This window comes from Chiloscyllium plagiosum, chromosome 29 (genome assembly GCF_004010195.1).
Source record: "Chiloscyllium plagiosum isolate BGI_BamShark_2017 chromosome 29, ASM401019v2, whole genome shotgun sequence".
NCBI lineage: Eukaryota > Metazoa > Chordata > Chondrichthyes > Orectolobiformes > Hemiscylliidae > Chiloscyllium > Chiloscyllium plagiosum.
In genome coordinates this window covers 48191905-48210282 of record NC_057738.1, presented here as the reverse complement: position 1 = coordinate 48210282, position 18378 = coordinate 48191905, and the positions used below count along the sequence as shown (strand labels likewise).

The following is an 18378-nucleotide window of genomic DNA, read 5'->3' as shown; positions in this document are numbered from 1 at the left end:
GGAGGGCGGGGCGCGCGGGGCCCGCGGGGGAGGGCGGGGGCGCGCGGGGGAAGAGCACGAGCGCGAGAGAGAGCGCAAGCTTTAGCCATAATTATTAACTTATAGTTTTAGCCATAACTGTTAACTTATCCTGGGACAGTGTTTTCTAGAGGAATAAGATGGTGTTATTTTCTGGGTCTGTAGATTTTGAAGGAGCAAAAATGGCCTTGAATAGAGTGATATGCGCTCCTTGTCAGATGTGGGAGTTTAAAGAGAGTTTTAGGGTTACTGCAGATTATATCTGCAATAAATGCTGTTGGTTGCGAATCTTATCAGATCGAATGAATCGGTTGGAGAGACAGTTAGAGGCAATGAGGAATTTGCAACAGCAACAGTATGTGATGGATCGCAGTTACAGGAAGGGGGAAAAGTCGCAGATACAGTCACATTGATGGGCTAACTCCAGGAAAGGTAGAGAGGTAGGCACCTCGTGCAGGAGTCTTCTGTGGCTATCCCCACTTCAAACAAGTATCCTGTTTTGGAAAATGGAGAGGGTGATGGATTCCCAGAGGAATGTAGCAAGTTTTTGGTGTCGAGATTGGCTCTAATGCAACGAGAGGTTCGTCAGGTTCTAAGAGATCAAATTGTGTTAGGGGACTTTCTAGTCCAAGGAATAGACAGACGTTTCTGTGGCCAGCAGCAAAAAATCAGAATGATGTGTTGCTTCCCTGTTGCCAGGATCAAAAATGTCTCAGAGAGGGTGCAGAATGTTCTCAAGAGGGAGAGGGGCCAGCAAGAGGTCATTGTACACATTGGAACCAACAACATTGGAAGGGAAAAGGTAGACTGTGAAGTGAGATTACAGAGTAAGGCAGGAATTTAAAAAGGAGGTCCTTGAGAGTAGTAATATCTGGATTACTCCCGGTGCTACGAGTTAGTGAGGAATAGGAGAATAGAGCAGATGAATGCATGGCTGAGGAGCTGGTGTATGGGAGAAAGATTCACATTTTTGGATCATTGGAATCTCTCTTGGGGTAGAAGTGACCTGTACAAGGACAGATTGCACCTAAATTGGAAGGGGAGATAGTGAGGAAAGAGATCAGTCTGAGACTGGTACAGTTGAGAACAGGAACAAATCAAACAAACAAACAAAGTCAGGGCAGGCAGGGACAAGGTAGGACAACTAAATTAAAACTGCATTTATTTCAATGCAAGATGCCGAACAGGGAAGGCAGACAAACTCAGGGTATGGTTAGGAACATGGGACTGGGATATCATAGCAATTACAGAAACATGGCTCGGGGTGGGCAGTACTGGCAGCTTAATGTTCCAGAATACAAATGCTCCGGAAGCATAGAGAGGGAGGCAAAAGAGGAGGGGGTGTGGCATTTTTGATAAGGGATAGCATTACAGCTGTACTGAGGGAGGATATTCTCAGGAATACATCCAGGGAAGTTATTTGGGTGGAACTGAGAAATAAGAAAGGGATGATCACCTTATTGGGATTGTATTATAGACCCCTCAATAGTCAGAGGGAAATTGAGAAACAAACTTGTAAGGAGATCTCAGCTATCTGTAAGAGCAATAGGGTGGTTATGGTAGGGGATTTTAACTTTCCAAACACTATGGGACTGCCATAGTGTTAAGGGTGGAGATGGACAGGAATTTTATTAATTGAGTTCAAGAAAATTTTCTGACTCCGTCAGTGGATGTACCCACTAGAGAAGGTGCAAAACTTGACCTACTCTTGGGAAATACAGCAGGACAGGTAACTGAGGTGTCAGTGGGGGAACACTTTGGGGCCAACGACCATAATTCCATTAGTTTTAAAATAATGGAAAAGGATAGACCAGATCTAAAAGTTGAAGTTCTAAATTGGAGAAAGGCCAATTTTGACAGTATTAGGCAACAGCTTTCAAAAGCTGATTGGGGGCAGATGTTTTACAGGTAAAGGGGCGGCTGGAAAATGGGAAGCCTTCAGAAATGAGATAACGAGAATCCAGAGAAAGTATATTCCTGTCAGGGTGAAAGGAAAGGCTGGTAGTTGTAGGGAATGCAGGACGACTAAAGAAATTGAGAGTTTGGTTGAGAAAAAGAAGGAAGCGTATGTAAGGTATAGGCAGGATAGATCGAGTGAATCCTCAGAAGAATATAAAGGCACTACAGTATCCTTAAGAGGGAAATCAGGAGGGCAAAAAGGGGACATGAGATGGCTTTGGCAAATTGGATTCTCCTTAATTCTAAGGGTTTTTACAAATACATTAAGGACAAAAGGGTAACTAGGGAGAGAATAGGGCCCCTCAAAGATCAGCAAGACAGCCTTTGCGGGGAGCTGCAGAAAATGGGGGAAAATACTAAATGAGTATTTTGCATCAGTATTTACTGTGGAAAAGGATATGGGAGATATAAAAATGTAGGGAAATAGATGGTGACATCTTGAAAAATGTCCAAATTACAGAGGATGAAGTGCTGGATGTCTTGAAACGCATAAAAGGTGGATAAATCCCTAGGACCTGATCAGATGTACCCTAGAACTTTGTGGGAAGCTAGAGCAGCAATTGCTGGGCCTCTTGCTGAGATATCTGTATCATCGATAATCACAGGTGAGGTGCCAAAAGACTGGAGGTTGGCTAACATGGTGCCACAGATTAAGAAAGGTGGTAAGGACAAGCCAGGGAACTAAAGACCAGTAAGCATGACATCAGTGGTGGGCAAGTTGTTGGAGGGAATGCTGAGGGACAGGATGTACATGTATTTGGAAAGGCAAGGACTGATTAAGGATAGTCAACATGGCTTTGTGCGTGGGGAAATCGTGTCTCACAAACTTGATTGAGTTTTTTGAAGAAGTAACAAAGAGGATTGATGAGGGCAGAGCGGTAGATGTGATCTATATGGACTTCAGTAAGGCATTCGGCAAGGTTCCCCATGGGAGACTGATTAGCAAGGTTAGATCTCACGGAATACAAGGAGAACTAGCCATGTGGATACAGAACTGGCTCAAAAAAGTAGAAGACAGAGGGTGGTGGTGGAGGGTTGTTTTTCAGACTGGAGGCCTGTGACCAGTGGAGTGCCACAAGGATCGGTGCTGGGTCCGCTACTTTTTGTCATTTACATAAATGACTTGGATGCGAGCACAAGAGGTAGTTAGTAAGTTTGCAGATGACACCAAAAGTGGAGGTGTAGTGGACAGCGAAGAGGGTTACCTCAGATTACAACAGGATCTTGACCAGATGGACCAATGGGCTGAGAAGTGGCAGATTCAGATAAATGAGAGGTGCTGCATTTTGGGAAAGCAAATTTTAGGAGGACTAATACACTTAATGGTAAAGGTCCTAGGGAGTGTTGCTGAACAAAGAGAACTTGGAGTGCAAGTTCATAGCTCCTTGAAAGTGGAGTCACAGGTAGATAGGATAGTGAAGAATGCAATAGACAATAGGTGCAGGAGTAGGCCATTCAGCCCTTCGAGCCTGCACCGCCATTCAATATGATCATGGCTGATCATTCCTAATCAGTATCCTGTTCCTGCCGTATCTCCATAACCCTTAATTCCACTATCTTTGAGAGCTCTATCCAACTCTTTCTTAAATGAATCCAGAGACTGGGCCTCCACTGCCCTCTGTTAGGCCACTGTTGGAATATTGCGTGCAATTCTGGTCTCCTTCCTATCAGAAAGATGTCGTGAATCTTGAAAGGTTCAGAAAAGATTTACAAGGATGTTGCCAGGGTTGGAGGATTTGAGCTATAGAGAGAGGTTGAAGAAGCTGGGGCTGTTTTCCTTGGAGCGTCGGGGGCGGAGGGGTGACCTTATAGAGGTTTACGAAATTATTGAAGGGCATGGATAGGATAAATAGACGAAATCTTTTCCCTGGGGTTGAGGAGTCCGAAACTAGAGGGCATAGGTTTAGGGCGAGAGGGGAAATACATAAAAGAGACCTAAGGGGCAAGGTTTTCCAGACAAAGGGTGGTACATGTATGGAATGAGCTGCCAGAGGAATTGGTGGAGGCTGGTACAATTGCAACATTTACAAGGCATTTGGATGGGTATATGAATTGGAGGGATATGGACTGGGTGCTGACAGATGTGACTAGGGTTTGGATATCTGGTCAGCATGGAAGGGTTGGACCGAAGGGTCTGTTTCCATGCTGTACATCTCTTATGACTATTATACTCCAACCCACGTGAAATAAGGGCCAACATTCCATTAGTCTTCCTTATTATCCATTGAATCTCAAAGCTAGGACATGGATGCATTCACGTGTCCGCGAATTGGTGTTGTAGCTTTCTGTAGTTTTCTCTCCATTTAAATTATACTATTCTTTTGTTCTCCCTTCGGAAATGAACAACCTCATACTTTTCCCCAATTATTCATCATTTGACAACTTTGCGTGATTAGACGCTAGATTTCCAACTCTACTCAGGCAGATTCAAATTCTATTCAATTCTTTTAGGTATCTCCTAGCTGCACTCATCTCTACCACCTCCCTCCCCATTTCACTTAAGTCATTTACAAACCTGAACAGTTAACCTTACCCTCTTCTCCTGTGGAGGCTGGTTTACCTGACTATTCCGAGCATTTGTTGCTTTCATCTCAGATTTGCACCATTTTGCCTTTTGCTACCTTGAAAGACTTTTTTAAAACTATAGAATCCCTACAATGTGGAAACAGGCCTTTCAGCCCAACAAGTCCACAATGATCCTATGAATGAGAGAAAAAAATTCATCAACTTACATCATTAGTTTCTGATCATCTGCTACTGAACCAAACAGTGACTCATGCAGCAAGTGCCATGACACATCTTCTACTACTGCTGTATGACCAGTAAAGATAGTCTTTGCATCAACTATTTTTCCTTCTTTAGGTACAGCACTAATATCCCATAAGCAGATAGTCTGGGGGAGAACAAAAACAGTTACAGATCAGGTTTATAATGCGAGGTTAACTTATATTTGGGTCGGTATCGATTTCTACTCACCTGACATGCGAACTTATTTCATCAGTAACTTTACATCAACATTTTATTTGCTTGCAGCACATTAACCTAAAAAACTAGCCAAAAAGTAAACTAACTTACATAAGCAGGAATTTCATTCAGAAATGCATACACCTCTAAAATATAGAAATATCTGAAATACCTTGTTTGAATTGCAGTCTGCTCTTTATTTAAAAAAAAATATATTTATTCAGAATAAGTGTGCATGCAATTTTGATGTTTTACTTTTCCAAAACAAAACAAAAATACCACTTTCAATAAAGACTACATTTATAGCTAAATAAAATAGTGGAGTCCAAAATCCAACCAACTAAAACATGACTGTTGAAATGCATATCTACTAACCAGTATTCAGATTGGCTTTTTATAATAAAAAATACATTGCTTTTAGAAAAAATATAAAATGGCCATCCTTTAAGTAGGTAACAATACTGACCTTCGCACTCAAGATACATTTTGCTTTCTATAATCCACAATACAAAAGTGACAAGACAATGCTCACATGATCATCTGAAGCACTAAGTAAATGGCCACTTAGATTCGGATTCCACGAGAGCCCATAGCCTTCTTTCTGGTGCCCACGTAACCGAAGATCTGGACTGCACTCACCAGAGGGATCTGTGTAGTTGTCGTAAAGTAATCATTTTTCCACTTTATGCCAAAATAAATAAATCATGCAATATTTTACAAAACATACCACACTTCGTGGATAAGTCAACAGGCTGACAATTAACAGGCTTGTTGAAATCTTCACCACAATTAATTTTAAATAGTTTAAGATGTTAACAGGGAGTAGAGCAAAGTTGAATTTTTAATTAGTTTCAATTATTGTCATTATTTGGAAACATTCAAGGTTTAAGCTGGGGTGATTACTTCTGTATTACATCCAAATCCAGTATATCCAAAAAGAACGGGTACACAATGAGCACAGTCCGCAGGTTTCTCAGCAACAAACCCAAACAAGCAACCAAAATGTGTCCAGAAACCCGAGCTGCTCTCCCCGATATCAAAGACATCTTGGAAATGACTGCCAGACTACTCAGACCCCTTGGCATCATGGTAGCCCACAAACCCACCAACACACTAAAACAGCACCTAATGAACTTGAAAGATCCTATACAGACAACAAGCAAAACTAATGTCATTTACAAATTACCATGCAAGAACTGTAACAAAGACTAGACTGGACAAACAGGCAGAAAACTAGCCACCAGGATACATGAACATCAACTAGCTAGTAAACGACATGACCCTCTCTCATTAGTATCCTTACATACAGACGAGGAAGGACACCACTTCGATTGGGACAACACATCCATTCTCGGACAAGCCAAACAGAGACACGCACGAGAATTCCTAGAAGCATGGCATTCCAAACAGAACTCTCTCAACAAACACATTGACTTGGACCCTATCTACCACCCCACGGCACTGTGGCTCAGTGGTTAGCACTGCTCACAGCACCAGGGTCCCAGGTTAGTTTCCAGCCTTGGGTGACTGTCTGTGTGGAGTTTGCACATTCTCCCCATAACTGCGTGGGTTTCCTCCGGGTGGTCCGGTTTCCTCCCACAGTCCAAAGATGTGCAGGTCAGGTGAATTGGCCATACTAAATTGCCCATAGTGTTAGGTGCATTAGGCAGAGGGAAATGAGTCTGGGTGAGTGCATTAGTCAGAGGGAAATGGGCCTGGGTGGGTTACTCTTCAGAGGTTCGGTGTGGACTGGTTGGGCCGAAGAGCCTGTTTCCACACTGTCGGGAATCTAATCACCCCCTGAGAAAAAGAACAGTAAATGACATCACCACAGGAAATGACGTCACCAACCCAAAGAAACCCAAACATATAAATAGAAAGCAGGAATTATCAATAGTGCTTCGCCCTGAGGCCCACTGAAGATGTTACCTAGTAGGGTGACAAAACTTCTGGAAATGAAGCTTCCAGCTCAGCGAGCAAACCTACATCCAGAACCTCAACCTGAGCTACAAACCTTCTCAAAACTCACTAAGAGCTGAACTGGTCAGAATTTATTTTAAGATAGGTAGACGAGTCTATCATATCCAAACATCATATTTTCTAATCCTTGACCTATAGCCTTGTAATATGTATGTTGTCAAGTGTTCATTCAAATAGTTCTTAAACGTCTGAGGGTTTCCACCTCTACCACCCTTTTAGGCTGGGAAATTCAAATACTCACAACCCACAAGGTGTTAAAAAAATTCCTCAATTCTCCTCTTGGCATCCTGCTCCTTACAACTGTGCCATCTGGTTATTCACCCATCTACCAAGTGAAAAGGATTCGATCTCCTCTGCATATGCCCCTCAGAACTTTGTACACCTCAATCAGATTCTTCCCCCTCAGCCTTCTCCAAGGAAAACCACAGTCTAGTCTCTTCATAGATGAATCGTTCCAACTTAGGCAGCATCCTGGTGAAACTTCTCCGTGCCACTGTCCAGCACAATTACATTCTTCCTTAGTGTAGCAACCAGACATGCGCACAATACTCCAGTTGTGGCCTAAATAATGTTATACACAGTTACATCATAACCTCCTTGGTTAATGTATTAAATGCTTTGACTAATAAGATCATGAACTTGGCCCCAAGTTGAACGTAAAAGTGTTGAGGCTGTAAAGTGCCAAATTATAAATATGGGCTGCTGTTCTTGAGTTGGGTTATGTCGGAACATTATAGATGACTGCAGACAGAAATGTAATCATGAGAGCAAGGTGTTGCATTTAAAAAAAACATCAAGGTGAGCCCGGAGTGAACAGATTGCAGCAAGGCCAAAAGGGAAGCAGTTAGTGTGGATGGCGGGGGCGCAGAGAAATCGAGATAGCTAATGCCTCACAAAGAATTCTCAATGAAAAGATCAAAATGGGCTAAGGGGCCAGAAGACTTTGTAACAGCTGCAAGGGCAAATGCAAACAAGATTTCAGCACACCAGTGGAAGAGACAATGAATCACAGGTGGAAAAGCCATTCAAGTAAACATTGTGAAATTAAAATGGGAGCTGTTCTGCAAAAACAAAATGTGAATTTATTTTACTTCAAAGGAAATTATTTAATTTCCTTTGCTCTGGTGCAGAGTGGAAACATTAGTGCAGAGGGGAGACAGTTTCTCCTTTTTCTGTATCCATCTTCAGCCTCAAAGAGACCAGAAGTTGAAAAGCTAAAAGGAGAGTTTTTAAAACATTCAAGAGTGGACCAGGAGACAGCACAAGACAAGAGGTGACCTTGGCAGAACAGACCAGATGAGTATCTCTAGCATGTCCAGTCTTTTCAAGCAAAAACAGAGTTTAAAACTTTAGATTACAAGATTATGACAAATCTTAGATCAAGATAGACAAAAAAACTATGCAGATGATTGTGGAACTATCAACCATGGAACACAGATTTAAAATTAAAGAAGAAAGAGGAGTGAAAACAGAAGAAATCTTTTTCTTTTAAATGCAGTTAGCATTAATGACCTGGTAACACTACCCATGAGAAGTGCAAGCAGTGGTGGGTGCGTGCAATGCACGGACAGTGGTGGTAGTAGAGTCATAGACAGAGACATTAGGGACATTTAAGCAACTGCTGGACAGGCACATGAACAACAGTAAATTGAGAGGTGTATAGCTTAAGTTGATCTTAGATTAAGATAAATGCTCGGCACAACATCGTGGGTCTGTACTGTGCTGTACTATAAACAATGATTTGAAAAGAAACTGGAGAGACACTTGAAATAAACGAACTAGCAGAGTTATGGGAATGGAGCAGAATGGAGAGACCCAGAATTATCTTTGGGGTGCAAGCCATGGATGAGTGGCTAAATGACCTTCTTCTATGCCTTAAATGACTGTCTAGAAAATACTGTGTATAGTCAATAATTTTTTTTTTTTTTAAGATTGCACTTTATTTCGCAAAAGTGTTCTGAGTCAATGATTTTATATTTTAAGATTATTCATTTGGCTCTTTACAAGGAATAGGATACAGGACAGTCAGGACTGTCAAGGGTTACCACACCAGTTCAGCTTGTAAAAATTTGGAGAACCCCATCAATCAAGAAGCAACTTCTGCTTCATGGATGAAATGATATTATTCTAGAGATTAAGGTAATTGATGCTCTTCTACAGGGATGGTCCTGGCAAAACAAAGTTTCCAAAATTTAAACAGAAAGACAAGAAAATCAGGTTGATTAATAATACCATGTCCTAAACTCCCAATTCAACCTGCTTACCTGGTTTGGAAGGATGTTTCGTATAATCAAAGACCAACACATCACTGGAGGGAGTCTTAGTAGCAATAATGCAAGGATTCTGAGGCATGTAACGAGCACGATTTACTTCCCCTTCGTGATTTATTTTTATTTCAATCTCTATCTTTCCACTAACAGAACCAAATCCACCAAATTCTGTAATAGAAGCAACAAGCACAAATATGTTTCATGGTTCACTAAACAACCCAGTGGCAATCTAATAAACTAAGCTGTCAGTAAATCAAAGGCAAATGTCACCTTATATTTATTTTCAACTTTAAATATCTTAACTCAATTAATGAGGAGTCATGGAGTCAGTAATGTACAGCATGGAAACAGACCTTTTGGTTCAATGCACTTACACAAAAACAATTTTTACAAATCATACTACCTCTTCAGGGATTTCAACAATATTTGTATGCTAAGACTATAAACGTTTCAAAAGTACCTTTAAACAGAGAGGCATGGGCAAGGGTCTGATGGGTTCAAGTTAGCAGAGCAATGCTGTTTGCAAGTTGTTCCTCATTATCACCCAAACGTCCTAAAAGAACATAGCAGATGCCTCTACAATATTGAGTAATCCTAGTCTCACAATGTTTTCTACGAATACCAGCTGAAATGCATACACTAACTCAATTTTCCCACATAATTGTGCATCTGCGATGTTCTCACCAAGTCAGTAAGTTTCCAAATCCTGCTTAAATTATTTTACATCTTCCTTACAACTAACATTCCTACATAGCCTTGTATAATTTGCAACTTTCGAATTATTACATATGGTCCCTACATCCAAATCAGTCAATATGTATTATGTTCTGCTGTTCAGATCCTAGTCCTGGTCATCATACAGCCATGTTTCTGTAATAGCAATTAGACCACACCCATTTAACTTCATTTGTACTTTTAGATTATCTACTACTTGCAAATGCTGTCCCCCTTTAGGTAGACTGCCTTTAAGCCCAGGTTTGTTTTTCCTGCCTTCTATTCTCCCAAACAAATTTTCTACCATCAGTTACCAAATTTACTTCCTTCCAATAGCAGCACTGGCAAATCTCCCTGCTAGAATCAGTCGCAGGCATGTCAAGTTGAAACGCATCCAGCTTGTACAGCTCCCACCTGCCCTAGCACTGGTCCCAATGCCTCAAATCTGATGGCCAGCCAAGTGTTCAATCAATGTTCCTGATTTTATTGCCCACTAGCACATGGCACTGGGAGTAATCCTGACATTGTAGATCTGGTTGTTCTGCTTTTTAATTTCTTTCCTACATCCTTCAAGATCTGCTTTCAGGACTTAAGTGTCTTCCTACTCTTGTCACATATTCCTGTACATGAACCCCAGCACCCTTTATAGCCCTTCTTCAGACTCGTGCCTCCATGCACAACATGCTGTTTCATTACCCTCCACATGAATCACCCAACTTCCATCACAGCCTCAGACTCAATCCAAGATGAAATAAAGTTCAAAGTGTCTGTTGCAGATAATATTTAGAATATTATAAAAGCATTAAGAACTTGTTCGCTAGACAAAAAGAATTCCATTCACATTTTTAACGCCTCATAAAAACAAGCATTTGTATTCATAGAACCACTTCAAAGACTTTATTCACACTTAGACCTGCCACAGTGAATTGACAGGTCTCTTGTGATAAAGATAGGTTGTAAAATTATGCAACACAAATAATAACCTCAAGTTTGTCAACACACAGTGACTCAACAAACATGGCAGTATTTTTAAAAATTAAATGTCATGGAATGCGACAGCTCCAATGAGACTGTTCACTTTCTAATTACTTTATCTATTCAGTCTCCAAAGTGTCTTATGCCAAAAAAGGTACCACCCGTCAAAAAACATTTGGCAACTACAGGACTTCTAGAGAAAGGTTTAAAATAACGTTTTCGACACCACAGTAAGAAAAACTGGATGCTTTAAGTCAGCTGCACTTTAACATATGCTCACCTCAGTGAACCATAAATTTAAAGCCACTAACTGCCATGCTATTTTGCTCAACTATCTATATAGGACACAACTCCATACGCATAAAAGGGGTTTAAAAAAAAAACCTCTTACCTCCTTTCTCACTATCGTAATGTGAAGCATCAAACTGCGCATCATCATTTGGCAGTTGAACACTGGCTATGACCAAATGGTTTTGCTCATCAGATGTGTGGGTTCCCAGCACCAGCCTGTGAACACTGTAGTCCTTTCCCTCAGGTCTGCAGATTAAATATGGTGTTACTAAATTATTCAGTCATACGTTTTTGCCTGCAAAAACAATATTAATAGGACATTGCAAACAGTTGCAACTTGATGCAAATCTTATTCAGCGTTCAGAACAGAACTTCCTGAAAACATCAAAAATTGACTGCAGTCAATTTAAGAGCTGACGCTGGAAAACAGGTCTGGTTCAAGGACAGAAAGTCTTTCTTTAAAGATGAAATGCTTCCTGGAAAACGTGATGTTACGCAAAACCATTTATGCGAAAATGCTTGAAGCTCAAAAACATTCTTCAAAGGTATCCTGCTCCCCGCTTTACTAGACACCCAGCTCTCAATCACAACCTGGGAACATCCAGGCATATACTGATGTTAATATGAAACAGCAATATTGCAGTAAGAATGCAGGGCTCTACTTGGTCAGTAATGTTAATATGAAATAAAGCTGCATGAGACAATATCAAGCAAGGATTTTCCAGTGTGATAGCACTTTGAATCATCTGTGACAGGCAAAGCAAAACAGTTTCCATACCAAATTTTGCTCTTTCTAGGTGAGATGTGGGTATTATCACTGTTCCCAACTAGTCAACCTCAGGAAAAGAGATCATAAATCCAAAAGACAAAATTTTAAGCGCGTAATTGCAATATTGCAAAGGCTGGAAATATGGCCTTAGTACGCAGATCAACAATATTGTACATGTTATTTAACTGGACTTCAGGAAGACCTTTCATATTGCTGCACATTATAGGCTGCTGAACAGGCAAATGAATTAAATTTCCACTACCAAATTAACTATAGGTCCAGACAGATTTTTGATTTATAGCGTAGTCAAACATTATGGAAAACAGGCAAGAAAATGAAAATGGAGCCAGGATCACATGAGAATTGACCTTATTGCATAGCAAAGCATGTTCAAGAAGTCATATGGCCTACTCCTGCTATTTCTATTGTACCTATTCTATTAAGAGAAAGCAAAACAGAATATCAAGATGCATAGCAAAGAATACTCCATAAATTCAGAGATAATAACAAAACTGTATTCAATCCTAAAGAAACATGTGGAATTCTTCATGTAGTTTACATTGCCCTATGTCTGATGGGAAAGAATTATTGGAAAGGACACAGAAGGACTATGCAAATTATTTAGATTGCATAACTGAAGGACACAACAGATGGAAAATTTAAGCAGTCTGTGTTTTGACCTCAAAATAAAGATTACAAAAGGAATTCATAGAAGTGTTTAATCTGATGGATTTGGAATAACTGGGTTGAAGCTAAATTTTGTATTTGACAAAAAGTTAAGTACAATTGGTCACATTTACAAAGTCAAGACAAAGAAAATAGAAAAATCAGAGGAATGTATTCTCACAGGTGGCAGAACAAACAGCATCAATGTGTTTCAACGAGGAAACCAGATAAGTTAATAATAAATGGAATGGAGACACAAAAACACAAAGAATACCCTAGATAGGCGACCGAGATAGGGTAAAACTCTTGTACTTCAAGCTATTTAAAAGTCAGAAGTTACAAGAACACGAGGTACCTTCGAGGACATAGCCTTTTAGCCCTAAGTGAAATCTAAATGCAAACGCAGCATAGACATCTTCATTTACCAAATAATACTGACATTCACATCAATTATCCTTCAAACGTTCATACCTAGAAACGTCAGGCAACCACTGTGCAGTCAGGCTTGGCCATTCCAGAGCATGCGTCATAACCAGGTCATACAAAAAGGGAGTATTTTTCTTCCAGATCTTGTATTCTTCATTAATGACACGTTCTTCCACGGCATCATCAAAGGCTGCTGCAAATGCACAACTTGTCATTAACAGCATACAGAAGTGCATCGATTCAAGTTATTCCTACTGCACCACTGGGCAAACATTTATTTCCTACCAGCTGCTAGCATTTTTCTTTTGAAGCAGTCACCAAAGTTTCTACGCAGTACTACTGTGCATACCTATTATTACAAAATGCAAGCTAACAATAAACCTCCAGTCATCATTAAACTACGTTTGTTCAAAAAGGCTCATTGATCAAATAATTTAGAATGCAACTTCGATAGAACTTAAGATACAAATCTTGATCTGCATTTTACCTTGGGCAAGGCAACAGGGGAAAGACTAAAGAGAAGATGCGGTCACCAAAGGAAAAAACTTGGAGCAAATGGATATGCAACGGCATGTCATGGCTAACAATTGAATGCTTTGCAAAGGTAACTGATATGGTAGATAAAAAACCTGTGTGAACTTTCAGAAGGTAGTCAATAAGGTTTCACTTAGAAGATTTAAAAATTAAGCACTTGGACATGGAGAGGACCTATTGAAAGGAATATGAAATTGCTAAAGTACATGTAAAATAGGCAAAGTCAAAAAGTGTTGCACTGGAAAAGCAGAGCATGTCAGACAGCATCCGAGGAGCAGGAGAACCGACATTTCGGATATAAGCCCTTCATCAGAACGTTCCTGATGAAGGGTTTATGCCAGAAATGTCGATTCTCCTGCGCCTCGGATACTGCCTGACCTGCTGTGCTTTTCCAGTGCCACACTTTTTGACCCTGATCTCTAGCATCCACAGGCCTCACTTTCTCCTAGTGAAGTAGGCATAGCAGATATTTATTCCAATTGGCAGAACTGACTAATGGTGACTCCAGTGGAACTGTATTGGAGACTCAGCATTTCTACCAATTGAATATTTCAAAACAGATAAGAACTCCTGAGGTCACTGCACAAAGTCAGTGACAAAGATAACATCAGTCTACAAAACAACAAAAAACAAACTGGGAGCAGAAAGGTTTCAACAAATTTCCACTGTTCTTCTGAGCACCACAAGATCAGGTTTCCTGAGAGATCTAACTGGGTTACAGTCGAATTGTTTATTTAACAATACGGTCATTACAACGCAGGACTCCCTTCACATACTACCACAACACAGTGTCAGCATGTCAGCCAAAATTATGTAGTATGTAACTGAACCCACAAACTTGTTAAAATATTGACATGCTTTTACATTTGTTTATTTACAACACCATGGCCAGTTATAAGCTGTTCTCAAAACCTCAAATATTTCTGATAATATTAGTGAAAGATGCCTTTCAGAACCAACTGCACTGTCATAAGATAGGCGAGTATGAAGAAAGATGATATGGGTGAATACTGACTTAAAGACTGAACGTAAACTTTTAACCAGGCTTTTCATGACAGATGTAAGCAAGGGCATTTGGTAACAGCATGCCAAGGCACAATGTAGTTTTGGCACAGGAAAGGGAACAATAAGAAAAAAAACATTTCATGCATAGTTTTTGCAAGGAATGAATGACTAGGTAGTCTCAACAATCAAAGCACTTCTCTAGCAGGAAGCAGAGTATAAAGAAAATGATATGCAGGGGCCATAATCTTTATGCTACCTCCAAGACCCAGGAAAGTGATCAGGCTTAGAGAAACCATCTACACAAATTCTCATTAAAATCCATTTACTTCATTAATCTCACACTGATACAGTACTACATGCCTGTAACCCACAGAATTTCTGCACAGAGCATATCTATAAACTATCATCCTCGCCCTTATTCATGTATCACTTACTACAAGTTAAATTGGAAAGGGCCATGTGACAAACTTACAAAACACTTAATTTTAAGGGGAGATGTATAACAGTACAATTTACACACTGAAAAGCATTAAAGTACATTTGTTGAACAGTTGTCACGTTTAACATTAGAACAAATAATCAATGGCATGAGGTGAATTACAGATGTGTATTTGGGCTTTGGTTGAATTGGGGATTAATGTGAGAACTTTGTGTTACAGCCACTAGTGAATACCCAAGGCCAAAATTTAATGGTGTTTCCCATGCACGTCTCTAATTCATCTCCTGACCATCCGTTATTTTGTATAATATATACAAGGTACTTTTTTTTCCTCGTTTCCATTCATGACAAATGGCTGGCGTCGTGTCGAGATGAGTGGACTGCACAGGTGAGGCGGCCGTCAGTAATGAAGAACAGTGGGTGTGTGACGTCACAGGTGTAACATCATAATGGGCATCTGATGCTAGAGGTGCAAAATTAAAGAAAAATAATCTGAACAGTCTGAAAATAGTACATGCAGTTTACAGGGAGACAAATTTACATAAAATGCAGGACAGAGTACCTTGCATACATTATATATTTACATTGTAATTAATTCTTTTCTCATATCCCCTTAAAATATAGTGTTGCTAAGGCCCAATGTATAGAGCTGGAGCACAAGAATTTGACTGTCACTCAAGAGCACAATCCGTGCTCAGACATTTTAATTTTAGACATGACAGTGGAGACAGTACCTAGGTAAGGAGTTTTTTTTAAAATGCTAAATCATTTGGGATGATGAAACAAGAAAACTGGCTGACAAGTGTTCCTTTCTACATTTATCAAGTGCACCTACTGATAGTTTGAACAGAGGGATACTGGCAGCAACATCCCACTCTCCTAACTGAGAAGGAAAACACAGATTTGCAGAAGGGGACTAGTTTATTTCTAAACATACAAGTCATTCTGTAATCATTTTGTACAAACGACTTTGTATAATCACTTTTGTAATAAAGCACAATACAAATTCAAAATAAAAAAAAGTGAGCAAGACGGCTACTTGCAGTTAAACTTCAGAACTACTTTAAATACAACAGGAAAAACATTCAAATACTATTCTAGCAAATGGGCTAAACAGTTTTAAATTCATTTATGAAATTCTGAACTGTACATTGATTAAATAGGCTGGTGGCACGAAACAGTGGATCATTGACATATTGGGCACGGTAGGCAGAAGGCAAATCTGTGCCAATTTCCAAACGTCAACGAGGGCAAATCTTCCAAAAGTGAAATTCATATCAAAGACAAAATCTGTTGCATTGCTGATAGAAGTCGTCGTTCCCAAGGGGTCGCTATTGTACAAATAAGATTTTCACACACGAGCTTTAAAAATTAGAAATGTGTCATCGCCAATGCAGTCAACAAGCGAACAGGAGGCGCTTTCATAGTCCACAATCAACTGGAACAAGGAATTCACCCTCCGCTCACTTCATCATCTTTCCATCTCCAGAAACCGCGCTCTGATCGCAGCGACATTCCGCTGGAAGCCTCGGGCCGCACACCGGGACAGGGCGGAAAGGAGCCGGAGCCGGAGCCGGAGCCGAGCCGAGCCGGGCCTGAGCCACCAGCTCCAGCGCCCACAACCAGCTCCTTCACAAACAGCGGCGCGAATCCCTGCGGCCCAGAAAAACGCCGACTGAGGGAGGTACGGCAGCGCGAGGCCCAAGGCAGCGGGAAGCCCTGGGCCCGAGACCCTCGGGAGGGCCCGGGCCCACAATCACGATTCCGCAACATGTCGCGGCCGCTAATGTGGACAGGGCTGAATCAAGATGGAGGCTGGTGTTGCGCGAGGCCGCCCAGCCAAGCTGTCGATTACCTTCTTTGTCGGTCATGCCTGCAGCTCACCGGGAAATGGGGAGGGAGGGAGGAAGGGGGTGGGGGGGGGTCAGGGAACCTGACGGTCTCAGTCCAGGAGCTCGGCTTCTTCCTCCACCACTACCGCCGCCTTTGTGCATAGACCTGCGCCTGCGCCGCCACTACCGTTTGCGCGCCAAACCACTGAGCCGGTAGCCCCAGCACAGCTATCCAATCACAAGGCGCTGAAGAGCTGCCAATCAGGATGGTTACCGAGACAACGGCGCGCCAGGTGTCGGTGTTTCCTACCCATTGGACAGTTGTAAGGTGATGGCCGGCAGGGGACCCCGCCCCCAGATGCTGGCGGCATGAGGAGACCACAGTTTAGATCAGTGTGGTGCTGGAAGAGCACAGAAGGTCAGGCACCATCCGAGGAGCAGGAAGCCTCCAGGGTGGAGAGAAAATTTATCTCTCCACGCTGGAGGCTTCCTGCCTCTATTCCTGATGAAGGGCTTTTGCCCGAAACGTCAATTTTCCTGCTCCTCGGATGCTGCCTGACCTGCTGTGCTTTTCCAGCACCACTCTGATCTAAACTCTGGTTTCCAGCATCTGCAGTCCTCACTTTTGCCTGCATGAGGAGACCATTCAGCCCCTTTGAAATTTGGTCCCTTATTCCCAATTTCTCCACCGCCTCTACTCCCAGGAGGACCAGTTCCACCACAGAACACACCAGATGGCCCCCTTCTTTAAAGACCGCAATTTCCCCTCCCACATGGTTGATGATACCCTCCAGCGCATCTCAACCACTGCCCTCTGTCTTCAAACCTCACCCCTCCAACCGCAACAAGGACAGAACCCCCCTGGTCCACACCTTCCACCCCACCAACCTCTGTATACATCGCATTACCCTCTACCATTTCCGCCTCCTACAAATGGACCCCACCACCAAAGATATATTTCCTTCCTCACCCCTATCCACTTTCCATGAAGATCATTTCCTCTGTGACTGCCTTGTCCAGTCCACGCCCCTCACCAACTCACTCTCCCCTGCCAGCAACTTCCCCTGCCACCACAGAAATTGCAAAACCTGCACCCACACCTCCCACCTCACCTCTGTCCAAAGCCCCAAAGGAGCCTTCTCTATCCATCAAATTTTACCTGCACTTCCACACATCATTTACTGTATCCACTGCTCCCGATGCAGTCTCCTCTACATTAGGGAGACCGGGTGCCTACTCGCAGAGCACTTCAGAGAATATCTCCAGGACACCCGTACCAACCAACCCCACCGCCCTTTGGCCGAACACTTCAATTCGCCCTTCCATGCCACCAAGGACATGCAGGACCTGGGCATCCTCCATCACCGCTCCCTAACCACCTGATGCCTGGAGGAAGACCACCTCATCTTCTGCCTCGGGACTCACCAACCCCACGGCATCAACATGGATTTCACTAGTTTCCTGATTTCCCCATTCCCCATCTTACCCCAATTCCAACCCGGCACCACCGTCATGACCAGTCCAACTTGTCCATCT

At 41.9% G+C, this 18378-nt stretch overlaps 1 protein-coding gene across 7 annotated transcripts in view; it reads right to left on the bottom strand.

Annotated features, from left to right (window-relative positions):
• The window catches only part of LOC122564570 (histone-binding protein RBBP4), an 81813-nt gene extending 64576 nt beyond the window's left edge, over positions 1–17237 (bottom strand). The window contains exons 1-7 of one of the 7 annotated variants that reach the window (XM_043719664.1): positions 16866–17141; positions 15333–15473; positions 13078–13222; positions 11272–11417; positions 9186–9359; positions 5474–5589; positions 4710–4870 (exon numbers count right to left, since the gene is read on the bottom strand). In XM_043719664.1, the coding sequence (XP_043575599.1) occupies positions 4710–4870; positions 5474–5589; positions 9186–9359; positions 11272–11417; positions 13078–13222; positions 15333–15473; positions 16866–16881 (899 nt within the window). In that variant the 5' untranslated portion in view covers positions 16882–17141. Of the gene's footprint in view, positions 1–4709; positions 4871–5473; positions 5590–9185; positions 9360–11271; positions 11418–13077; positions 13226–15332; positions 15474–16160; positions 16184–16865 lie in introns of those variants that run through there. The other 6 variants (XM_043719663.1, XM_043719661.1, XM_043719665.1 and 3 more) reach the window with 6 other exon arrangements.
• Positions 17238–18378: the final 1141 nt, after the last annotated feature.